The sequence below is a fragment of the Malaclemys terrapin genome, chromosome 5 (assembly GCF_027887155.1).
Source record: "Malaclemys terrapin pileata isolate rMalTer1 chromosome 5, rMalTer1.hap1, whole genome shotgun sequence".
Taxonomy (NCBI): Eukaryota; Metazoa; Chordata; order Testudines; family Emydidae; genus Malaclemys; species Malaclemys terrapin.
Genome location: NC_071509.1, coordinates 120,756,001 through 120,782,018, shown reverse-complemented (window position 1 = coordinate 120,782,018; position 26,018 = coordinate 120,756,001). Strand labels below are relative to the sequence as shown.

Here is a 26,018-nt window from a genome sequence, read left to right as displayed (position 1 = left end):
CTGCTTGCTACGCTGGTGCCTGGAGCCGGCCCTGATTGGGAAGGTCAGTTGGGAAAAGGTTGAAAAGTGTTACTGCTAGAACTGAGTCCTGAGGTAGACCATTATTTTGGGACCTCCAGGAGCTGGTCTTTTATCCAAGTAGACCTTGGAACTGGTAGTCTCTCTGCAACAGATCCACAGCTGTGACAATCCACTTTGGTAGGACCAATGACAATCCGTACAGTAGACCTGGATGCCAAATTGTGCCAGTATTTGATGACAATTATGCAGTTTGATCTGAAACCTGCTTAAATCTACACTTTGGACACTGTCAGTGGTGGAGGCAATTCTTTGAAGGATAAGCCTTTCAAGTAATTTGTACACACAGCTTAGCAAAGAGATGGGCTGGTAACATATTGCAGTCGGTAGTCAGGTTTGGCAGGGCTATTACTTTTGCTCTGCCCCAAATCTTAGGTATTTTATTTTCCTGGATGGCTTTAGACAGAAAGATGGCTAGCCATTTTCTGCTAGTTTTTACCAGGTTCTTCAGGAATTTGTGGGAGAGGTTACCAAGCCCACAGACGTTACCTGTTTTCAATTTAAATTTAATCTGTGGTGAAAGGCTGGAGGTCTTCTTTGTTTTTTGGTATGCACTGTTTGTATTGTCACTATTTCTTCTTCACCTCTCCGTCAAACATTTTGTCCTTATCCGCATTTGTAACATTTATCAGGTGTGGAAAGTTTTTCAATACACTGCTTACAGCTTGAAATGAATGACTGCCTGTACTGATGATCCAGGTGAGGCCAGGGAAGTAGTCTTGTTTCCATCTGGCAGAATGAAAAGTACCCTGTTGTTCTGGATCATGGATGAGGTGAAGGTCATGGAGTGAGACTCAGTCAAAAAAGTCAACTCCATTTTGATCAGACTATCTGTATCCCAGTGGCTAGTAAAGTCTCCAACATAGATGGTAGGGTGTGGGACCCCCCAAGAGCCTGGAGTAGGCCGGGTGACTTGTACACATTTGCCACTCTGAAATGACCAACGCTCACAGTATCACAGAGGTCTGAATTAGATGGGAGTGGCTCCGTGCCAGCAAGATTGGCTCTAATATAGGCAGCACAGCATATTTACTATGCCGAAAGTCACTCTAAAGGTCATAACCTTTGATGTTAAGGCAGCTGGCAGAAAGAGAGATGACGTGTCTCCTGGAGGCAGATTACAACTGTGTTACGTTTCAACGTTAGGGACTAGAGAATGGAACGTTTAATGGAAGGATTTTCAGGGATGGGCCAACATCCAAAGTTCCTTGATCATGGTTAAGGTCACTGAGTTCACTTGAAAGTCCATGCTGACCAGGACTGAAAGCTTTGGTAAGCTATTTGCAGCTTTGGCTTCCCCTGCCAAAGCAGGGTACTTACGCGGTATGCAACGGGAACATAGCGGCATTATACTTCCCACCACAGAGAAATTACTACTTTTTGTATTTTCCATGCCTTCCTTGGGAATGTGTCAAGGGAGGGGTGAGCTGTGTGCCTTTTTTCTTTTCTTTTTAAGAGCTCCAGCTGTCAGCCCTGGATGTCTGGGACTTGTGTAGAAGGGCCATGCACACTTGGGAGGTGGGGGGGATGGGATAAAGGGGAAGCACAGTCAGAACCCCACTGCCTGGGCTCGGGCTCTCCTTTCCCCTCCCCTGCCCAATCCCTCACCAGGAGGCGGCGGCATGGCTCCAGCGGGCAGCTTCGGGGGGGCAGCAGCACAGAAGTAAAGGTGGCAATGGCATGCAAAATTGGCTCTGAAAAGTGATATTGACAAATACCACTTTTCAAATTGCCACCCTTACTTCTGTGCTGCTGCTGGCACGGTGCTGCCTTCAGAGCTGGGTGGCGACACATGTACGGGGGAGGGGGAGGGGGAGGGCGGGAGCGTAAGCGACTTAAGACACAAGGAAGTGGGGGCATAGCCAAATAAGTTTGAGAACCACTGGACTACAGGGATCTTTAGTGCCAAACTTAACATGGGAGAGAAAAGGAACAGGAGGAGAAAGACAAAAGCTATTCTGGCTAGTAGTTCTTATTTAGACACTAACCTTTCCGCTTTGATTGTGCAGCAAGAGTCAGTGCAGCTACTCGAGATTTCACCAATATAGCTGAGGTTCAAATCTGGCTCTACAATTTCAAGACGTGGCTAATACCACTGCAAGATACTTACAAAGAAATTTCTTCTTCTTTTCCAAGGGAAATTCATGAAAGATTTCCCAGAACATTCTCACTGTTGGGTGTGTAGCGGAGTAGTCCCCCTTGTAGATGGCACACTGTTAAAAGAGGCACAAACTTTTTTCTTATGAGAGAAAGTGATGGCCCACAACTAACTTCCGCTTCCTTAGAATCCTAAGCAGGAGGTATTTAATTAATAAAAAGCACAGTTTAGAAATCCAAGAATACCTGCTGATATACTAACAATACCATGCCTGATAATTTATTGTCTACAGCAGTGGTTTTCAAATTTTTTTTCTGGCGACCCAGTTGAAGAAAATTGTTGATGCCCATGACTCAATGGAGCTGGGGATGAGGGGTTTGGGGTGTGGGAGGGACTCAGGGCTGGGGCAGAGGGTTGGGGTGCAGGGGTGAGGGCTGCGGGGTGGGGCCAGGAATGAGGGGTTCAGGGTGTGGGAGGGGGCTCTGGGCTGGGGCAGGGGGTTGGGATCAGGGCTCTAGGTTGGGGGTGCAGGCTCTGGGGTGGGGCTGGGAATGAGGGGTTTGGAGTGCAGGAGGGGGCTCCAGGTTTGGGGGGCCTCAGGGCTGGGGCAGGGGATTGGGGTGCGGGAGAGGGTCAGGGCTTTGGGCTGGGGGTGCAGACTCTGGGATGGGACCAGGGATGAGGGATTTGGAGTGCAGGAAGGGGCTCCAGGTTGGGGGGGGGGCTCAGGGCAGGGGATTGGGGCACGGGATTGGGGCATGGGCTTACTTCGGGTGGCTCCCAGTCAGTGGTGCAGCAGGGGTGCTAAGGCAGGCTTCCTGCCTGTTCTGGCACTGTGGACCATGCTGTACCCCGGAAGCGGCCAGCAGCACGTCCAGCTCCTAGGCGGAGGTGCGCAAGCGCCAACGCGTGGCTCTCGCCCATGGGGACCGCCCCCCCCACCCCCCAGCTCCCATCGGCCAGTTCCCGGTGTGGAGCCAGTGCTCAGTGTGGGGGCAGTGCGCGGAGCCCAGTGGCATCCCCACCTAGAAGCCGGAGCTGCTGCTGACCGCTTCTGAGGCACAGCGCAGTGTCAGAACAGATAGGGACTAGCCTGCCTTAGCTAGGCAGCACCACCAACGGGACTTTTAACGGCCTGGTTGGTGGTGATGACCAGAGCCGTCGCGACCCAGTGTCTTACATTCCACGACCCAGTACTGGGTCGTGACCCACAGTTTGAAAACCACTGTTCTACAGTACAAGCCCAGCACTACTTATAAGGTGTGGAATGGGGAAAGAAACTAGATTACATGCTTGTATTTAGAGGGTACAATTCACCCTCATGCAGAGGGGCAGCACAAGCCCTGAGTACTCCTTGAGTTCCACTCGAGCTCTTGGCCTTCTGCTGCCCTCTCTGCCCCAGGGTGAATTTCCCCCTGAGAGAGGGACCAGCTATGCTGTGTTCATATCCTCCACTGAATCCAGACTTCCCCTTAACCAAAGATAGTGCAAATCCTTCTCTTCCTGCCTTCCTTTGTTAGTGGCAGGAAAGCTTACTGGCAATATGACTTTCAAGGGACTCAGGAGACGGTGCTCTAGTGAGGAGACAAGAGGAAGTTCCCATAAGAGGTTGAGGGCTCTATCCCATCCCAACCCTTAGCAGTGGGCACCCAGTGTCCAGATCATGGACATATTTAATACTACCCATATGATAAACTATCTTCTAGGTACTAATGTGGCCCCTATTACCACCATATCTGAGCACCTCACAATCTTCAATGGGTTTCTCCTTCCAACACCGATTGTGAGGCAGAGGAGTGCTATTACCCACATTTTACAGATGTGGAATTAAGACAGCAATATGACAAGCCCAAGGTCACACACAAAATCTGTGTCAGATTGAGGAACCAGACTAGCGCCCCAACCACTGGACCATTCTTACTGGTTTCTGTGCCCATGAAGACAAACAGAAAAGATGCTCCATGGCAGCTTACCTCTTCCAGTTCCTCCCAGTTGTAGTTGCTGTTCCCTACTATCATGGCCCTCAGCTCTGAGGGCTGGAAGAGTTCCAGGACCTTCCCACCACACACCTTCAGGAAGCCGGTGGAGAAAGCGATATACCACTCATGGACTGAGAGATTGAAGATGTAATTCAAGTAAGCCTCAACAAATTCCTGCCTGGTGTATTGAGAGAAGGATAGGGGAGAGAGAGAAAATATTGTTATTCACATTGCTGGGGTTTACTAAAACTGTCCGGAAGTGACCGTTCACGCGGTGGGCTGGAAGCTATAGGGGGACACACGCTCAGTCAGGTTTAAAAAGGGGACTCCTGTGTATTATGAATAAAATGGACATGCTGTTCAGGAGGCTGGAGTGAAATGCTTCCAGTCCGCCCCATGTCTGAAGGCCTCTCTGGTAAGGGTACACACGAGTGTAAAGAGTCAAAAGAGCAAGTGGCATCGAGGGCCTGTTTGACCCAATGGCAGTGGAGAGCTCCTCAGATAGCACATGCTGTGCCTTCTGAATACAAACCCACTCCAGGGCAGAGCATCGAGGGCTAGGAGTCAGCTGAGCCTTTGGGAGCTGCTGAGGTGTGGAGTCCTTTCCTTGGCTGTGCACATTACAGCTGATGTTCCACGGAAGCGGAAGTCAGCATTAGGTCTCCATAGGACACACCAGCCCCTCAGCACAGCTCTCCCAGCCCTATGTTTAAGACGTGCATGAAATAACTTACTGCTCCTTTCAGCCATCCAGTAAAGTGACTAAGGAACAGGGGCGGGAGAGGGGAAATCACTCAGCACTGCATTTCCTGCTTTCTCTACACTGACCTGCTGCTTCCTGATGCCCTGAGAACTGGGAGTCAAACCAAAGGGACAGAGACCCTGGCCAAGATTTTCAAAAAGAAGAGCCTAAGAAGTCTATATTTAGGCACCTGTTGGACAGAGCTCACTGGCCTTCAGAGGAGGGCCTGTTTTAGAAAGCCTTGGTCTAAACCTACAATAACTTCCCTCTCTTTCCCATTAACACAGGTGCTGTGTGTGCTGAGGGCTGTGAAGGAAAAAGATACAAGGAAATTCTAGAGTCAGATACCTCCCAGTAACAGCTAACCCGAGTAACGGACAGAAAACAGCGAAAGGCAAAGGACCTGATTCTTAGTTACACGGAGATCCACTCTGGCAGTGTAAAGGAGCTCCGAAAGAGCTAGAAATTGCTCCCTGAGAATATCCTTGGCACAAGGGCCTCCATGGTCAATGCAGAACTGGTGTCAGAGCTGTGTGCCAGCCCTGCTTCCACGCCTAACTTATGGGGTATGCTGAGGGTGGACTGGAGGAAGAAGTAGGAGGGCTGAGGGCAGGAGGATGTTGTGGATCAAGTGCCCCGTGCTACAGCTATTTCTGGCTTTTTAAGAACTCATAGGGGACCCTGGGAAGCAGGGTTGAAGTTAAAAGCAGCCCTGACGTTCCTCTAATTTACACAGAGGGCCAGGACGGGTGAAAGAAGTGACTCAGTTGAAGTGTTTATTCCTACAAATGCATGTGAGACTTTCTTCATTTAAAATATACTAATACTGTATGGTTAAGTGAACTCATGCAATATTGGAGACTGCCAGTAGAGGGTGCCATGGTTTCTACCTAAGGATTAAATTAAGAGAAGGCTCATCTAGAAAAGTTTAGAACTGGGGTCGGCAACCTTCAGCATATGGCCCGTCAGGCGGGCTGCAAGACATTTGGTTTACGTTGACCATCCGCAGGCACGGACCCCCAGAGCTTCCAATGGCTGCAGTTCACCACTCCCAGCCAATGGGAGCTGTGGGAAGCAGCGGCCAGAACATCCCTGCAGCCAGCGCCACTTCCTGCAGCTCCCATTGGCCAGGAACGGCAAACCGCGGCCACTGGGAGCTGTGTGGGGGCGTGCCTGCAGATGGTCAACATAAACAAAATGTCCTGCAGCCCGCCAGCGGATTACACTGATGGGCCGCGTGCTGAAGCTTGCCGATCCCTGGATTAGAATAAAATATTAGGGTATTTCTACATACAGTTTTTGCTCCAGCTTACTAAATTGGTAAACAACCCAATGGAGTCATCCTCTTCTTTCATATGGCATTTGAAAAGCAATTGGCTGGGATGATTATAGTTGAATCTTGAGATTCAAAAGCCAATCTAATGCTTTCATGGATAGCTGGGTGGGTCCCCCACTGTACATGTGAATGGGATAGTTGTCCATGGTGAGTCACAATTTGTTGATTCTTTGATTGTCCACTTGTGGAGGAGATAGCCACACCTTCCGTGCGTTGTCCGAACGTGGCTGAGTGCAGTCCGCTGCCGATGGAGTTAAAGTGGTACAGCCCTACTGTGGATGCAGTTATACTGGTGTCAATGTGCGTATAAGGGTATAGCGTGTTATAAGCACTTTGATAGGGTATAACTGGGTCCACACAACAAAGGAGTTATACCAATTTGAGGGAAATGGTTTTCTTAGCGTTCAATTGGTGCAAAAAACTATGCAAACCAGCCCTGACAGAGCTTGGCAAGAAGTAGCAGGCTTCTCCCGGACTACAAGAACTACACTGTTTTGCTTTGGGGGTGGTCAAGAACAATACTGGAATAAAACACAATGTCCTGTAGCCTTTGGCACCAAAAGCCAGAATCTTGCGCCAGGCCTCATTATGACTCCTCCACCTCTTGCTAAGGGCACATTTATTCTCCACCCTCCTCCCTCTCCGCACTACACTTTGACCAGGATATTACACAAATGCCTAATTTCACACGAACATTATTCATGCAAAGTCCCAGCAATATTTCCCTTTAAAACTGTTTTCGGTACATTGCCGTGTATTAGCCCTACAGTAATATGGCAAACTCAGAGACCTCCTAAAGCTGGTCTGTGGGCTGCTCTTTGGGATGTGGATGGACGTGACTTCCCCGAATTCTTCCAGCAGTTGTTTCTGCATGACATTTGGTAACAGTTCACACTATTGTTCGCTTGCTAAGCGAGTCAGGAAACGGAGCAGAGTCCAATAGACAGAAAGCAGGACACAATCAAAAAACAAAACAGTGACCTCCCAAAGAGTGGGAGAAAGAGATTCTTATATATGCTCTTGGGTACCATGCGCAAGGGAAATGTGAGAAATTAAGAAAGGAAACAACAGAGAGAGACATGAAAACCTGAAATAAGGAGGCAGGGGGAGGGAAATTTTGTTATCCAGTGTACGTCTTTTATTATTGTTTTCTTGACAGTTGACTGGGGGAAATTCCCACCGATAATGTCAAGACACTAAACACTGATCTGTTTTCTGCCTTTGTGGCTTCAACAGAAGTTGTTTATATGAACATTATCTGGAACATTGTTATTTTGATGTAAAATCCTACGTGGCAATTCTGAGAAGGGAACGCTGCAGACACTTCACAGTTTACTTTTCCTTAAAATTATACACCTATCCAGTATACCAATATCCAAGTAAACAGTACTGAAGTATGAAATACTTAAAGGTGTACATTCAGCAGCTTATTGGGATAGGGAAGTGCAGCAGATCTGTCTCACTGCCTCCAGAGCACAGAGGAATGGAGGGGAAAACCATCAAGCAATGAAACCCTGAAGAGTCACTGGTTAACCAAATCCTGTTTCATCTGCACTCCGAGGGGCATGTTGGTGTGGTATTTGGAACAATAATGGGCAAGAAGCGTTATTTACCCTGGGAAGGTGGAAACAAGTGGATCTAAATGAATTTTCAACAATGAGGGGCAGTCCAAGGGGCAAACTAACCAGTAGTGATGACAGGTGACTATGGGTGGCCAGTTAGGCTTTGTCTAGACTAGAATTTAGATGCTAGCTCAGGTTTTCTAGCACAATCTATACCTTCAGAATTCTAGTCAAGAGAAAACAGTTCTACTTCATCATTTGCTAAACTGATTGAGCTAAAGTCTAGTCTAGGCTCCTCCTTCTCTAGGGTTTTTCAACCTCCAGTTCATTAACACATTTACAAAGACTCAATTGGACACTCCCCAAATGTTTGTTTCAGGCTACAACCATTTGTGCTTTACCCTAGGCCAAGCTAACATATACTCTTCTTTCCCCAGGGTAGACGTGTCCTAAGGTTTTGTCTTCACTGCAGAAAGGTGTGTTATTTACATCCCAGTGGACACAAGGCATGGATTTTTTTTTTTACTTCAGTGTAGTGGACCCAGGTCAACCCTACAGCACCCACACCCAGGGTTGACCTCAGCTACTTGGAGATAAACACTACTGTGCCTGGTCTCCATTAGGATTTTACAGCGGCAAAGTCATCTTGAGATAAAAAACACACTTTTGCTCTAGTGATGACATACCCTAAGATGTTTGTTATAGTGGTTACTAAAAGTCAGCCTACAGACAACTCTTTCATTACACCAGTCTTGGGGCTACAGATTCTGCTTCCCAACTCTTTGAGAAACAATCAGAACTCTTTTTTACATAATCAGATTAGAAGAAAAGGACTTCATCAAGTTTGCCAACTTCTTGAAGATTTCCAATGCCAATCCCAAGACATGCTACCGAGTAGTCACTGAATCACACTGTTTCACTATCACAAAAAGAATTATGTGCAGTTTCCAGTAAAAACGGTCTTTGTAAAAATCCGATTACAGGATTAAGAGAAGAAAACAGTTTAATAGCTGAAAAAAAGAAAAAAGGTAGGTGTGTTGGTTCCAACCCAAGGAGCTGGTTCAAGTTGAAAGGAGTTAATTACTATTTGTGTTGTAGCACCTACGGCTCCTGATCAAGGCCCCACTGTATCAGATATGCATAAAAATAGATGGCTTCTGCTTCAAAGAGTTAACAGTAAGTCTGCTGGTCTTAACCTCATTCAGTAAATTTACTGTCATGTACAGTATCTGTCCTGCAAAATCTCAAAGGGTGAAAATCACCATTTGTGGAGTGACTACTCAGTGCCCTATACACTACATAAGCAGCTCATCATCATCATCTAGCTCCAAAACCACAACCAAGACCTGATCTTATTGCTTATCTCAAGCAGTACCTCAGGGGTGGAAGATCTTGACAGAGGGCACTGCCTTAGGCTCTCCGTGTTTGCTCTCTGCATTCACATTTGGGGTCCTTCCTCAGCTTCCACTTGGTCATACTGTCACCAATCTTTGCCGCTCCAGCTCTTACTCAGTTTAGAGCATACCAGCATTCTCCTTCTAGGACAGTGTGTGAGGGCAGTTGTTCTGAAGGAGCCAGGTTCTCCAGGATCATTAGCCTCTCTCATCATTTTGTTATTCTGTAGCCTTCCACTGTGGTATTTTGTGGTGAGGAATTTTCAGAGGCAAAGCTCTTTCTGGGCGTCAGCCTCTTGGGTGGTGGAATGTGTCCATACAATGAGTGTCCTGGATCATGCATCTGTTTTTGTCTCTCTTGCCTTCCTACTGAAAGCATTGAGCTCACTGATGGTGGTGCAATCACCGCAAGGCAGTGTAGACGTCAGTTTCAAAGTCCCTGTGATGATCCCACAGGATTGACTGAGATCAGTATCAATTTTGTGTGCATGGCTCAAGTGTGACCATAATGGTGTACAGAACTGTTCAAATGAGTAACACAAGGCAACACTGGTTGCTCAGAGTGTTTTGGGACTAGCTCCCTATTTTGTATACGCAATTTTTTTGAAGTACACAGATCCTGGAGTTCACTTTCCTTTTTCAACTTCTTTGTATGTCAACATTCAGTCTAATGTGACCCCCCAAGGTACAATGGATATTTATAATGCTCAAAGATTGTACCATCCCTCGATATCTGGATTTTTCTCTTGGTCTGATGGTGTTTCAGATAGAAGGCACACACTTGTATCTTGCTGAAACTAACATTCAGGGATTTCGTGCAATAATATTCTTGACATATGCACAAGGAGTCAGTTAAAATGTGCTTGATGTCCTCAAATCTTTCCGATTGGGTGGCAATGCAAAGATCATCTGCATAAATAAATCTTTACACACTGGGGAATTCTGGTTGGTAACTTGTGTAGACATTAAACAGCAAGGGTGCTAGAACTGAACTTTGGGGCAACACATTCTGCTGAGTTCACCATTTACTTTTCTAGCCATCCATCTCAACAGAGAAACATCGATTCTCGAGCAGAGAGGAGATGACCTGGACCATCTTATTATTGCTCTAAATTCTTGCCCATTTCAGAAGAAGTGAACAATGGTTCACAGTGTCATAAGCAGCTGACAGACCTATAAAACACTACCTCTGTAATTTTGCAGGCTTCAAAGCCATCTTCCATTTACTAAGTTAGGTTTACAATTTGGCCACAGCGTAATACAGTAAGAATACAGTAATCTTTGCATAGTTAAGGTCTTTACGTGGTTTGAGTAGTGCAACCACTTTGATCTGTCTCCACAGCCTGGGTATCTGCACTGTCTCCCTACAAGAGAGTTAAAGAAATCAGGTAGATACTTCTGTGCTCTTGTGTCCTAGGTGTAGTAATAGTTCATTAGATACACCATCACATGCAGCTGCCTTTACACATTTCAGAGTTTTCATAGCTATCGTGAGCTCCTCTGAGCTGCTCACTGTGGAATTTGCTTTCTGTGAGGAGTGAGTGAGGCTCCCACTTGATTTGTTTTGTTTCACGCTGTGTTTTGTGGGCTGGGTTCCCATTTAAGATGCGTTGGTGTGTAACTTGGTTGGGACAGACTGTGGCAGTGCACTTTGGTCATTGTCCATCCAGGTTCCGCTTGCGAAGGGTGGCTCAGGCTTTTTTGCTATTGTGCCACAGGTTTGTTGTTTCAACCATCTACCTTCAGCAGTCGCACATCTCCTTTCTTATCTCTCTCACAAGCATTTCCTCAAGCCCAATGGTTTCTTCATCGAGTCGTCAATTCTGAATATCTTTTATATGGTTGGTGGGTTTGTTCTGAAAGACCATACATATAATGTCCAACATCCCCTCGGGATGTTCTTTGGGCAGTCTTCCACACCAGCAAGACAAATTCTCCAGAGTCCTCGTGTGTCAGAGTACTAATACAGATGGATTCATCCAATTCAGAGGTAAAGTCTTCCCAGTCAGCCTTTGTGAGGTTGAATCTCGGCAGGTACTTTGTTTTCCTGGGTTGTACTTCAGCCTCTATTGTGACTTGCACTGGCCTACGCCACGATCTTGGGATTGCTGCCATGACCTCCCTTCTGAAGTTACCTGTGTTTTCAGAAGTGGCAAGAGCTAGAAATATCCCCTTGTTCCATCATGCACTTTGGAAGGAGTATTAGTCCTGGGAGGTCATACCGCAGAGTCAGGTTGTTTGTTGCTGCCAACTTCCAAACTTCTTCCCCATGGTTGTCATTGCTGCGGTGTCCTCAGATGGTCTGGTGACTGTTGAAGTCACCTATGAAAAGGCATGTTTTTTCTGTCAAGTGGAAGTCAGTTGGCCATGCAAACTGTTCACATGTAACAGAAACTACTGCTTTTTGGTCTAGTTCAGCCATGATACCATGGTCTTTCACAACAGTGTTTTTCATCAGCCTTTTATGACATGCAAGTATTGTGCTCCATAAACGGTGCATTCAGCATTCGTACTTATATGCATGCCAGGGATGTTTGGTGCTATTCTCTCTCTCTCTCTCTCTCGCAGGCATACGATGTCTGCTTCTGTATCAGACAGAATGGCAGCCTTCTCTGCAGAGAATCCCTCCACCCTGGAACAGACTATTTCGAGTATCATCTTTGGCTCAGGCCCTAGGAAGGGCCATTTACATGGATGTCTATGTCTTCTGTTCCAGTCTTGATGCATGTTTTCGGATTTGGTCTCCCCCATAATCAGTTGCAAAGGGAGATTAGCAGCTGCATTAAAGGCTTAAGTGATAGACAGGGCCTTATAGGGAGAGTGCAGGTGAGGTGGGGTGAGGGGCGTGCACCAGGCCTTAACAATGGGGGTAGGAAGTTAAGCGCTTTTTAAAATCTGGTCACTTATTTAAGTGCTGAAATGGGACCCACTGGGTCCTGACATCTTTTCAAAGTCTGGTCCGACACTTCCCCTGTGTTAACCTATCTATCCCCTGTCTCAGTTCGTTATCACCCATGAGTTCACTGACGTAGACATCACCAAAAAGCATTTCAGTTGCCATGACTGCTCAATTATAGTAACTCACCTATTGTCCTTCTGCACAGTAATTTTGTCTCCTTCTGGTATTAGCTTCTTCTGCTCTGTCACGCCGTAGCTTTCTCTGCATATCTATGTTAAAAAAAAATAGGTTGTTTTCCCATTCTGTGTGTCACCATACAAGCTTGCAGAATGGGTGCAGGGTTCTTTTACTCGCTCCAGGTAAACTGCGTAACTACTGACACACAAAGAGTGAGGGAAGGAGGCTGGAAAAACAGTTACGATGAGTTAGAGAGAAACAAAAAATACACAGACACCCTTCTATGCTTGCATCATTTTTCATACTCAACATTTGCTCTTAGATCATGATTTGCAATCAAGCCCAAATGCAAACCTGGAAGAGAACAAAGCCACCCTGTTAAGTCAATTGCATATTGAAAAACAAGAGCTTGATAACCGCTAAAAGTTACATTTAACCAATGCCATGTGTATTGAAACCAACAAAATCCCCTTTGAATAATGGCAATGCAGGGTACTCCATTAATCTACTCTCACAATAGATTACCAGACCACTTGATAAGTCAGATGTGCTACTTTTGTCTGCGTTCATAACAGAGCTAGAATGCCAGCGGTACATTGGCACTCCATACATAATTATATTATTTTAAAGTGTCTCATGGATAAAATATTATGGGCCAGATTTTTAGGCAGCCAGCACAAAACAGATCTCCTTCAGACCATTTGGGGAAAATTATGAATCCATTTCAAGGCATCAACACAACAGTAAAGATGTCCTTTTGCCTGAAACCAGGCACAAAAGAGCTTGGGGGAAGTTATACAAGATTATTTTAACTGTACATTTTATAGGCGGATGCGATCAGTGCTATAGCCTCCTGACCTCACCCTGAATGGTAGCACAGACCTGTGTGTGACTGTGTTAGACCCAGAATTGGTTCGCTCTAGAGCCAAGATTTATAAGACAGCTTTATTTTAAAAGCCCTCCCTTATCAAACAAGACGAAATGTAGCGTTCTCAGAGCACACTGAGGTGGGAAGGCTTTCTTCACAATACTCAACCCAATACCTGGCCATATCAGCTCATATCAGAGCCCCTTGGGAAAGGAGCTTTTGTGTCTTCTCGCTAGTAACAGGTGTGCTCAGATGTTGGACTAATGCATCCATCTCCACCCCAAACACTCTGTATAAAACAGGAAGGTGATAAGCACCTACTTGTAAAGTTAGGGCCTACCCAGAACATCCTGTTCCAGACGAGACCATTTCAACTTGGGGCCTGCCAGCATATCGTAACTTTGAAGTAAGCAAGGTGCCTCTGGGCGCATGTCTTCAGACTGAGCGACCCAGGCAGAGAAACCAGAGAGATTCTCATGGATTTCCACCCCACTGCAGAGGCTATCGATTGCATTTACTGGCTGGGAGAAAATCTTCTGGAGCCTCACTATTTCAGTCTGCCAAAGCCAGTGTCCTAGTGATAGAGTGCAGCATTTGGTCTCAAAGAAGGTCTGACACAATAGTAAAATATTGTTCACTGTAAATGTTTGAAGTCACAAAAGGAGTCTGCACTGTTTACCAATAACAGAACGGTAGAAGTGTGCAGGAGGTCAGACTAGATGATCATTACGGTCCCTTCTGACCTTAAAGTCTATGAGAAGGGAAAGAAAAAAAAAAAGATGGGTATGGGGTAACATTTTCAAAAGCAACCAAGTGACTTTGGAGTCAAAGTCCCATTTTCAAAAGGGACTTTGGAGCCTACACCTCACTGAAAGTCACTGAAACACAGGCTCCTAAGTGCCTACGTCATTTCTGAAAATGGGAGTTGGGCACTTTTGAAAACTGCACCCCCTTAATCCACTTAGCAGTGCAGTCTTCTTGACCATATACACAAGGACAGTAGAATACCTGCAAGGAAGTTTAACATTTCTGCAATATACAGCATGGATTTTATGGCCATGTTTGGGTCTAACCCACAGCACCCACACGTCTATGGCCTCTGCAGGCACCCACACAACAAATCACATCATTGACAAATGGTAGTAATTTGCCTTACTGTAAAGTTCAGGCAGAACGTTTCTTCTACATCATCCCCAGGATAATCTAAAAGCTGCTGAAGACTCCTACGAGACAGGCAGGGGAGGGAAGAGAAGGAGACAAATCAGACATCCAGGAGGCAATACTGTCTGTGCTTTATGTTTAAGGGGAAAAACCCCAGCAGTGAAAGTAAATAATGTAAGTCAGAGTAACAGGACAAGATAGAGAGAAATTCTGGGTTGCGTAAAGGAGCACAACGACGTGCATTCCCATATACACATGTGCTTTGTTCTACATAGAATAAATGCCTCACTACAAATGCTCCATCTAGTCTGTGTCTGACTAGAACAAGGATCCTGTTTAGTGGCCCAATGCTTGGAAAAAGCATTCGATTTCTAGCTCTGAAGGATCACAAGATAGGCATGAGGGCTGCAGAAAGAGGAATGGGGGGGGAACGTCCATAGCCCCCTTTTTTAGAGTCCCATTGATGTCTCCCAAAATGTGGCTGCAGGACTCTTGTATATTCCTGGCCCCTCGCTTTGCCCCATCAATTCTTTTTTTAAACATTGTTCAACTCTGAGCTAAAGAAAATTACATAGCAATCAATGTCAGACGATAATCAGAACAAGAATCTCATGTGACCTGAACCTTGCGACCTGTCAGAGCTAGGAAAAAAACAATGCTCGGGGAGTAACTCTTCAGTTTGCTTGTGCCCAGGAGAAGCCATTCCTCCTTAACATTTGATTGCCTTTCTAGCCGGTTATCGTCATGGTCGCTCACAGTGGCTCCGACCCATCGGGCCAAGCAATGAACAGATGACAGAGCTTGTACGGTGGAGAATTTACAGTCTTAACTGATGAGTCAGACCAAGGTTGGAATGGGGAAACAGAGGCAGAGAGAGGCGATGTCACTTGTCCAAGGTCACCGAGCAGCTGAGCGGGGACTAGAACCCAGATCTCTTGAACCCCCACCTATAGCCCACTACATGCCCACGTTGCCGCTGAAAGCTCAAAAAGACAAGCAGCCTCCCCCATTACTCTACTCCACTCTGGTCCAGATTCAGTCAGCCACTTATGCATGTGAGGGGGAGCACTGATTTCAATGGGACTCCTCGGGTGCTTAGAATAAAGCATGTACTTAAGTGCTTTGGTGGATCAGGGCCCCTAGAATTCACTACTTGATCAAGTCAGCAGGTAATTTATTTAACTAACATTAACCAGTTTAACATACGTTGTTCTCAGATGAACACCTTGTGGGGACTGGGAGGGGAAGAAGTCAGAGCAGCAGCTTAGATAGTCCTTCAGCCTTATACCTTCCTTCCGTAGGGGACAGCTCCTTTAAGTCTTCTAAGCAGGGCTTCACATTCAATAACTTTTTGTACAGCGCCAACGGGAAATGGAGGTCTACCACAGTGAAGTTGTATATAGCAAGTCCACATACTATGCCAATCAAGTGAAACCAGTTGTGCTCTACAAAACACTTCAAACACATAGGGAAGTCACAGTTAGACCAAAATTCATTGTGCAGCTTAATGGAACACCAATGTATATCCCTCCCCGTAGATATACACATATTGCAGCATCACAATTTGGGCTCAGATTTTCAGCCCCTAGCAGCTCCCATAGAGATGTGGAGCCTGTCTGAAAACGCAGCCACTTCAGTTGGTTGCTTCAACGGACGCGGAGCTCTTTTGAAAATCTGGCCTTTGACTGTGAGCGTCTCAGAGCCAAGCCTGTGCTCCTAGACTGTTTCGACAGCACCTCCCACCCAGTAAATGGTACCGTAAATCATTATTAATAATGTTATTGTTAGTGAACTGGCCCCAGATATTCAAGAGGGACAGATGTAAAAATATCACTTGTTGGCTCCAATCCTGCCATGAGCACCCAGTCCACACAGCGCTCATGGCAAGATTGGCGCCTCAGCTGAATCACCACCTTAGATTGTTACAGCCGAATTACTTTTAATCTATTATTCCTTTTGCACATCCCTCAAGTTGGATCCTAACAAAAGAAAAGCCAGATCCCCCAGGCCACAATGTTTCCATTCCAAATACTGCAGGACAATGTTTCAATCCAAACAAAAAAGCCTATTTTCATTTAAAAGTCCTGCATAACTGCATTGTTATCCAGGAGCACACAAGTAGCTATTGCTGTATTTCGCGTCCGTCTTTATTGCTGTTTGGTTTGAGATTTGTGCGTCAGTGACAAGAGTGTTGCACATATTTTTTAAACTTCGCAACCATCTGAGATGTATACTACAATTATCCTTAGCACCGTCTGATTTGCTATTTTCACAATGTTAATGCTAACAATTGCAGTGTAATGTTATTTGTGGGTTACAAAACGTAATGTGCTGTTTTCTCGCTTGTAAAATTTCAAGTTTAAAAATAATCAGATTATTTAAAAAAAGCACCACACATACTACAACAACTACCCAACAATGCAATTTTCACTTTTACAGCCAAGAAGAGAGAGTGAACTGTCTCTTGTATAATACCTGACATTCATTCCACACCACTCAAAACACTGTTTGCAGAGGTAGGCAAGTCAGAGTAACTGTGCTATTTTAATGGTTAGATTCTGGCTCCCTGACATTGTACATTAAAAAGCTCAATGCATAAATGAGATATTGTACTGTATTGATTACAATCATATGAAGAGCAGGGGATGCACAGAAATGTAAAATCCTTATGATTGGAAGTCTGATTTTGTACATCCCCAGTTTATGGCTGAGACACCAAACTATCAAATCAAGCAATGAATACACACCATTCAATTGCTCCACACTTATCAATTAGCATCACGGGAAAAAAACAAGAGGAAGCTGACTTTCTCTCACATAGCTTTTGTCACTAACTTTAATGTAGCTGCAGCACGTGTGTGCAAACAATGCAAACAGGTCAGTGCCTCACCGTATCTGAAAACCACAGCAGGTTCGATTCTGGATAGTAGGTGAACATTCCATAGATGGGATTCAGGAGTTCTTTTAGCAACAAGAGAAAGAATTCCTTTGTGACCCCTCCAGCATCAACAGCCTCCTCGCCATCAAAGATCACCTGCCGTGAAAACAGGTAACTGATCAAGATACGAAATGTGACTGTAGATTAGAGGCATCAGATTTAGTCACAGGTCATGCAAATTAATAACTGTAGCATACAAAGCCGACGTCAACAATGGGACTGTTTCAGTGCTGGGGGAAAAAAGGGGAAGAAGACTTTTTTCTTTTTAATGGATGATTCAACATTTTGTGCGGGAAGGGTGGAGGAAAAGTCAAATAATAAGCTGCTCTTCAGGTAACAGCCCAGCCCCTCCCCACAAGTAGGAGGTCAGTTCTCCTGGTCACAAGTGTTAGGGGGACTGAAACCAGCAGCTGTTGGCTTCTAAGGCATCTTCTCAGACATAAAACACATTCATTATTAGGTGAGCCAGTCTAGTTCTTCCTGCAAAATGGCAAAAAGACACTGCTTAACACTGTATAAAAACAAGATACTTGTTCTGGGGTTTGTTTTCGCTTTGGTCTCACATCCTCCTCCCCACCCACCCATCCACACACATACAGTAGCCACGTCAAGGGAGTCCTCCACAGCGGATGCCAAACCTCTCCCTATGGCTTCCTTTATCTGGTCCTTTTACAATGAGGGAGAAGCCCATAGGTATTGAGCCAACCAGTCCCAACAAAGCCTGCTGATCAGGAAGGAGGCAGACGCATCCCCTCATTGGTTAGATGAAGCCCTGCTACTAGTTAGAGCCGTGGTGGAGTCCATATACCTTATTATGACCCCAATGTGTGGGTGACAGGGATTGGGGGGGAACAGTTTTCCAAGAGAATTGAGAAGGACACAAGGGAAATAAGGCAGATCAGGGAAAAAACTCCCAAAGGATCTTACTTTCAAAGGCTTTTTCAAATCAATATCTGAATGAATGCTCAGCTCCCTCAAAGCATCGCCAACCAAGTTGCTCCTGCGGACGTGAAGAACTAGGAAAGGGCTTCTGGCCAGCAGAGGCTCCAGAGTGAGAAGCATGAAAACATTTTGCAAATTCGCTCCATTGATCGCCACCTATAAAACAGCACAAAAAAGAGAGAGATTGAAAAAAGCAGGGTACCCTGGCACTATTTATTTCTTGAGTGGAGACAGTCGTACCACCACCACCAACTAGTTTGTGACCAATCCTTGGTATTCCTTCCTTCTGCTTCTTGTTACACCAGCAACAGCCATCTGATTACTGTTGAGGGTGAGACCCAGAGGATTCGCTACAAATACTCCCTTCACAGCAGCACAGTGCTCATAAATAAACTGCCTCCCAGGAGGCTGAAGTCCTCAATATACAGAACAGATGCAACATAGGAAACAGCGGTTCAAGCTGGTCCCACACTACCCAATCAACATGTCTTGATCATGACTTGGAAGGACTTTCTCAAGGAGCGAGGTGGTAGTTTAGTTTCTGTGGATCATTCAGCTTTTAGCCTCTCCACCGAGTAGGGTTATCACCTGGCCGGTATTTGACTGCCCTGTTCATTTTTTTTTTTTAATGGATTTGCCAGTTAACAGAAAAATAATTTAATCTGCTGGGATTTTTTTATGTGGGTCTAAAGATTTGCATCATCACCAAATTACACTGGGATATCTAATGTTAAAAGTTTCTGTGTCCAGCTAAAGACGATGCAATGTTCTCATTTCCGCAGTTTAAGCAATAACAGACCAAAATTGTTGAAAATACAGCAGCTGTCTGCCCACTAACACCCAAAAGCACCGTGTGTATGTCTGAGAGACGGTTTGAGTCGCTGTAAGTGGCTGTAGAAGGGTGGGTGGATTGCAGAGTTGCCTTGTGGTTGGGGGTTGAGGTTGCAACAGACTTGCTTTGGGGGTGCCAATTTATTTATTTTTTTCATTTCTAGTGACAACTGTGGTGACCGTTTTTCATTGTGTGGGAACCCGTCAGCTAGGAACTAGACTCTCTTTTCACACAGTCCACATAACAGGCATCAGATGGTAACAACTTTTGGACACTAGCAAGCTGTGCTATATTTTAACCAGTGACTCATTATTAATGACCCTCTCCACCCACCCTGGTCCTCAATGAATGTCGACAGAAATGACCCCATTGTTCACATACAGCGTTTTTACATTCACAAAAATAACCGAGGAAAGCTAACTAGTACGTGGCATCACTGCCATCTACTGGAAGGGATGTATCAGACCTGACCAACCACAAACCACTGTCCTCCACTAGAGCTCTGGATTCCATTCCCTAGAGCACACAAGTGTGGTTTAGTTGAGGACCATGATGTTGACTTGTGGCCACAAATTCGATGCAAATTGGTGCTTGATCACTTATACTATGATAGAACCCAGCACTAAGTTTTTGAGAATCACTCACTCAACATCAGGATTTCCAAGCGGAAGCCGTATTTGATGCCACCCACTTAGTGGAACAGAATGAAAATCTCACACTGTTCAATGTATTGCAAGGTGCAAATCACAATTCTGATCGCAGTGAACCTCTCCTAGTGAAATAGCTCTATTTACATAAAGGATTATTGCACAATAAGGACTTCAGCAGTGCCTCAGTGGAATCCAGTAGCAAGAGGCTCTTCAGATAGTTAATCGTCGCGAGATGGCACATAACTACATTAACAATGAAATCCTGCCCATGTATAAATGATTAGCAAACTTCACCTAAGTACATGGGGGAAGGCAGGAGAGAAGACTAGGGACAGGCAAAGTGAAAGAGAGGACAGCTGGCTACCTGCATCTGTAGTTCAGCATCCGTCTGTAACATTTTGGTCTTGGCTTGAGCATCGAAGATGAAAGGATAAGAACAGAGTGTCACAGCATCCTAGAAAGAAGAAAGGAAAATTTCAGTTGCTGTTTGCGACTTGGACAAGCACTTGTAAAGAGAAGAGTCATCAATTTTTTTTTTACCTGCATGATAGATGGTCTTACTTTCTGTGGCAAGAGAGAAGGGGAAAAACGTTAATTCTTTTGGTTTGATATTCCATGTGTAGCTTTTGCGGCTGGACTAATTCAGAGGAGATCCAACTCCTCTGAACCTCGTATCTTCTGGGATGAAAACTTCCTCTTGGAGGAAGAGAGACATGGTGAGTTTCACTTCGGAGCAGAGGGTCACATCAAGGCTTATATGCCAGCTAGGCCCCACTTAAATAAGTGGTCCATAAGCCTTGAGCTAACCCTATGCACAGGGGTGAATTTCACCCCCCAAAAATCAACAAAATCAATTAATTAACTTCTTATTACTTCATCTCTAGCTTTGCTAGTGGGACTATCTCAAACAAATAGGTACTGTTTTAAGCCCACAACTGTGGCAACTTTAAGTTCAGTCAATTACCAAATGCTACAATTTTCATTTAACACATTTATCCCTTTAACCAGCTTTTCAATCAATTGATTACGTTTTACTATTACAGAGCTGCCTTATTGCTCTGATCGCATCTCACCACTTTGGCTAAAACAAGCATAGGCTATTACAGTATTACCATACAACTGAAAGGGGGTGTCACAGCTTACCCGGTAGAGTGTAGTCTTTATTGTCCATAAAAGTAGATAAACAACTTTTAGTCACAACCATCTTTTATTATTGTGGCCTCCCTTGACATTTTTGTTCTCTCTCATTCAAAATTTTGGTCATAGTCATTATTAAGACTAACAATTCCTAGCTTCTATATCACATTCTCCATTCACAGTTTTCAAAGCGCTTTACAAAGGACGCAAGTATCATTACCTCCATTTTTGGAGATGGGGAAACTGAGGCACCAAATGATGAAGGAACTTTCCCAAGATCACCCACCAGGTTACTAGAAGAGCCTGGAATAGAACCTGATCTCCTGAGCCCCAGTTCAGTGCCCTGCTCATTGGCACGACAATGTTTCCTTTTAAGGAACCGCATTATACAGCCAATGATCACCTTACTCTATAATACCTTCCTAAATGACAGAAGTAAAGGGTGAAGAGGTGGGTGAGATGATATTTTTTATTGGGTCAACTTTTGTTGGTGACAGAAACAATTTTTTGAGCCACAAGAGCTCTTCTCCCAGACCAGAAGAAGAGCTCTGTGTGGCTCAAAAGCTTGTCTCTCTCAACCCCAGAAGTTGGTCCAATAAAAGATATCACCTCATCCACCTGTCTCTCTAATATCCTGGGACCGACATGGCTACAACACTGCCTGGAAGTTAAGGGTAGAAGTTATATTTTTATTATATATGAGTTGGTTCCTGAGATTCTGATTCAATTAAGAGGATCAAGTTAAACAGTGATTGAATTAAGCTGAAGGCATAACACCACATTAGTGAATTTTAGATATAATTTAGGCGACATTAAATATATATTTGGTAGCTTTATTCTTCTGATGGCATTGTTTTAAGTTATCTTCATCGAGCTAGTAAGTACCCAAATTAAAGACAGCTTACCCACATATGCTCCTGTATTCAATGTATTACACCAACAAACAATCATTATTAGTAGGGATACTGAAATTTATAAATAGCACTGAAGAGGCGAAGATGGACAGCAATTTCGGAACTCATTAAAACCCCTTACCATTCCTGCTTGATGCAAGAACCACATAAGATAGTCTTCTTGAATGTCCACCAAGTTGGAAATCTCTGGGATATAAAACGTGTCATATTCCACATGTTTAACTTTCAGATTCACCTGATTAAGAAAACAAAAGGCTTAAAATTTCAGGGTATATGCACTTTTCCCACCTTTAGAAACACACAGGCTCTTTTTCTTTACTGGGGGCTCCACACATGCTCAGATCTGCCTGCATAAAGCAGCTTGCAGGATTGGGCTAGCTTGCCTTTATTAATATTCACTGCTTTGCATTATATTCAGCAGTAATACAAAAAAACCTACCAGCCTGTATCCTGTAAAACATTAGCGTCAGCAAGTTAGCATAAGGCTTGAGGCCTATACACTTTGAACAGATAAACTTTGCACAGATAAAGTATTTGGGGAGCTGAAAATAGAGTTTAAGGGGAAGTTCTGACCACAGGTACATGATTCAACCACAAAAGTGTCCTGGCAACGAACTGACGTACGTAACAGGTACATGAGATACATCTAAGGCTAGCCTGCTTGCTTGCCTATATATCTTTTCTTATAAGTTTCTTATTTTCTTATGGGTTTGACTGTTTTATTATAACAGGTGTATAGATTTCTATTAGAGTATATTTTGGATGTAACCACAAGGGACCTACAGGCCACATCCTGTATGTTGAGCTAAGTCAAAGTTAGCATATATATGTTTGGGACCTTTCACCTAGATAGATGGTGATGAGCTAAAGCATAAGGTCCATATATGGCTGTGACCTTTAACATAAAGGATGCATTGAAGTAGGCTGGCATAGGGGCTTTCCTAAGTTCATACCCTTCTAAACTTAACAGGTACACCACAACTTGGAAAGAACCAAAATAACTGGTTAGGAGAGAAATAACAAATGGGATACCTAATCACAAAAGGGCCATGGTAACGAATTGACGTATATAATAAGAAGTTAAAATAATTAATATGCTAGCCTTTAGGGAAAAGACACTCCAACATTACTAAGGTGAGTAAACACAAATAAGGAAAAGGGGAAAATCCCCTACTGAATATGCATCAAACTTAGCGGCGTCAGCGTAATATATTATAAAAGTGGCATCCCAGCCTATGGGCAGTAGGAGAAGGAGATGTAGTCCTTGGGATGTGCCAGAATAATGGCCATTGGTAATGATGAGGAAGGTAATGGTGATGAGGAAGATGATGGCTAACATTTCAGGTTGCTCTGCAAGGGATGCTGTGAGCGTATGGATGTGCAGATGTACATTCTGTAGTATCTCTATCTACCTTACTGAGTGTGCTAAATGTATTAATACACTCTATTTGTAAATATAAAAGAGTTCCTATAGTGTGAGTGTTGCAACTGTGCACATCAGGGTTCCCAACTATATAATAGTTTAAATAATACTTGCGGCAAGAACCTTTTAACCCTCAAAGTGATCACTGGGGATTCTTACATAATCAATATAATTAATATATAATCTAAAGATCGGGCAACAGTCCAAAAAGATCATTTGCAAACAACTGAGGTGCCTCAGATTTTAGTTTGCATCCAATAAACTTGTGTCACTAATAACTCCTCCACTTATGTACAAAAAGATTTAATCTTTCCTGTTGCTTTGTGCGACTGGTATTTTTAGAAAAGAGCATAGATACCAAGAGAATGAGAGAGAGAGAGAGAGAGAGAGAGAGTGTGTATGTGTGTGTGTGCGTGTTAGTGTTAACATTGTGCAGCATCCCATGTGCTTTGCTGGTGGGGTGTTCTACCGAAGTTCAGCTATTTATTAAATTGTTTCAAACAAAGCCCTATAAAGTTAATCCATGTAGCCTCAAGTTCATGGGCAGTGCTAACATTCTCTTTCCTTGGCTGCCATTATAAATGTCTGTGGTAGATAATGATGTGGCTCCTCAACCTGGGGCTTGTGAATTGGCATCACGGGTTGCGACCGCTCTGCCCTTCCCACATTGCTCAGGGAAGAAGGGTCGGTATAGAAAAGGTCAGAGAGCCCCGGACTATGACAGTGCACTGTTCCAAAACACACATGCTTGCCTCTTACCTTGTGAAGTTTCTCTAGCAGTCTGAGGGCAGCTGTAATGTAACTACTGAACAGGACAGGGATCAATAATGTTTTTCTTCCATTCAGGAGATAAACTACTGCGCTTTTATAGAGGTTCACTAACCTCAGGAAATACCTTGGGCATACTTGAGACCACCAGTTATCTACAGGAGGAAAAGATATTTTTATATATGTTAATATTGTTATTAGAGCACTTGGAGGTAGCAGGCATTATATTGATGGAATCTGAGAAAAAAGTATTGTAACACTATACAATATATTGTATCTCCTTTCTCTGTGTTAAAGATGGGCTCCGTAGTTTCATTAAAAGAAGCTCTGAAAAATGCAAGCACTGACACGAACGATACCATATATATGTATTTGTGAAGTGAAGGTTGTAAGCAAGGACTCCTTTAAGCAGCGGAGCTGGGGGAAGTTTCCGCACTCCACCTTGGCCATAATTTGTATTCCTATTCATTAGTCACATGTCCTGTATTCTGAAGAGCAAGTGACAACCATGGCCCAATAGCCCAGTGTAATGGGGCAGTCACCCCGCTCCGGCTCGGAAAGGGTTAAAAGCCAGGCCTTGGAGAGGGCTGGGGCTGGAAGCAGCCGAGGGAGGCTGATTGGGTAGGCAGCTGCAGATGTGGCCACACCCAATTAGAGTCCAGCTCGCCCTGATAAAAGGGCTGGGAGCTAGGCAGGGGGAGTCTCACTCCAGAGATGGAGTGGGAAGGACCTGGCTGCTGGCTAGAGGAGAGTATCCTAGGCAGAGCAGTGCTGGGGAAGGACAGGCAGAGCTGGGGAGCTCTGGCCAGGTGAGTCCCCAGGCTAAAAGGGCCTGTGGGGTTACTGAGGCTGCAGTGGTGCAGCCAGGCCAGGAAAAGGCAGCAGGTACAAACCCCCTTGCCAATGATGAGCGGCCATTTCAGACTGCAGTTTTTGCTCCTGAGCAAAGGGGCTAAATGAAGACTGGCAGTGGGTTACTGAGGCAAGGAAGGCTTAGGGGGATTGGGAGTTCCCCCCAACCAGCAGGAGGCGCCGCAGTAGTGAGTGCCTGCCAAGACACATCCAGTGACTCCCAATAAGCTAACCCCTTCCAGAAGCTGTACTAGACCACAGAGCGGCTGTTCCATGACCTGTCCAAACCCTCTTCTCCTTCGAGACAGCATAAGTGTCACACCCATGAGTGAATCATTGGGTACTGGGAGACGCTGATGGCAGTATTTAGGAGCCACAATAACTCCCATGTGCCATTTCCATCTTTAAACAATAAACTCCTACCCCCACGCAATTACACACAGTGATCTAGATTCCAGTTCCCTCCCAAGAGGCTTACAGGGAGAAGGCAGGAGTCAGACCTAGGCAGTGTTTGAACCCAGGACAGCTCAGGGGATCCCTTCCCTCCACCCCCCTTTCCCTTCTTAGCCACGACCAATTAGCTTGTCAGTAGTCCCCCTGTTCCCAGCAGTGGTTGAGCCAACATTGATTTTTTGCAGGATTCCGTTACCTTGCTGAGAACCCCATCATGCTTTCTTAAATGAAGGAGAAACGCTCGCCCCTCTGCATCGCTCCGTTCTCCTGCCTGGCCCCTGTCACTCCATCTGCCTGCGGGTTTTTCCCTCCCTCTCCCCACATCCCATGAAAATCCCATCAGTGTTTAAGGTCGGCCCACACCACCTCTTTAGAGGGTCAGATCTTCTCTAGCCAAAGGCAATACCCCCAGCCCAGCCTCTGCTGGGACACTGCCTGTCAGCGTCTAGCACTGCTCTGCTAACAACTCTGGACCACGACCCCTAGAACCAGTCTGCCTTTAAATGTTGTGAGAAACAAAATAGCATTTAGAATTCAACCACTAATTTCAAACATTAGGAACAAGCCACTATCTGGGGATTTACCCCCTGGATATTTTAGTATTTAAAAAAACAGAGGCTGGCAGGGAGGAGTATAAGCATCCTGTACAGTTCTAGACAGTCACAAACACAATAAACTAGGATTTCTATAGAGATTGATTCATGGATGAGGCACAGCTGGTGCTATGAACAAAGAGAGGAAGGATCAAGTATTTGAATCTCAAACCAACCATCAACAGAGCACCGTGAGTGACACTCAGTGCCCGCCTAACTCTG

The 26,018-nt window shown here is 44.9% G+C and overlaps 1 protein-coding gene across 6 annotated transcripts in view; it reads right to left on the bottom strand.

The window, feature by feature from the left end:
* The window catches only part of HERC3 (HECT and RLD domain containing E3 ubiquitin protein ligase 3), a 143,157-nt gene that overhangs the window by 44,731 nt on the left and 72,408 nt on the right, over positions 1-26,018 (bottom strand). For 4 of the 6 annotated variants that reach the window (XM_054029124.1, XM_054029119.1, XM_054029120.1 and 1 more), the window contains 11 exons: positions 23,890-24,053; positions 21,829-21,942; positions 20,197-20,220; positions 20,021-20,110; positions 18,160-18,330; positions 17,185-17,328; positions 15,583-15,749; positions 14,290-14,356; positions 12,275-12,357; positions 4,150-4,333; positions 2,189-2,291 (listed from right to left, as the gene is read on the bottom strand). In XM_054029124.1, the coding sequence (XP_053885099.1) occupies positions 2,189-2,291; positions 4,150-4,333; positions 12,275-12,357; positions 14,290-14,356; positions 15,583-15,749; positions 17,185-17,328; positions 18,160-18,330; positions 20,021-20,110; positions 20,197-20,220; positions 21,829-21,942; positions 23,890-24,053 (1,311 nt within the window). The remainder of the gene's footprint in view (positions 1-2,188; positions 2,292-4,149; positions 4,334-12,274; positions 12,358-14,289; positions 14,357-15,582; positions 15,750-17,184; positions 17,329-18,159; positions 18,331-20,020; positions 20,111-20,196; positions 20,221-21,828; positions 21,943-23,889; positions 24,054-26,018) is intronic. The other 2 variants (XM_054029121.1, XM_054029123.1) reach the window with 1 other exon arrangement.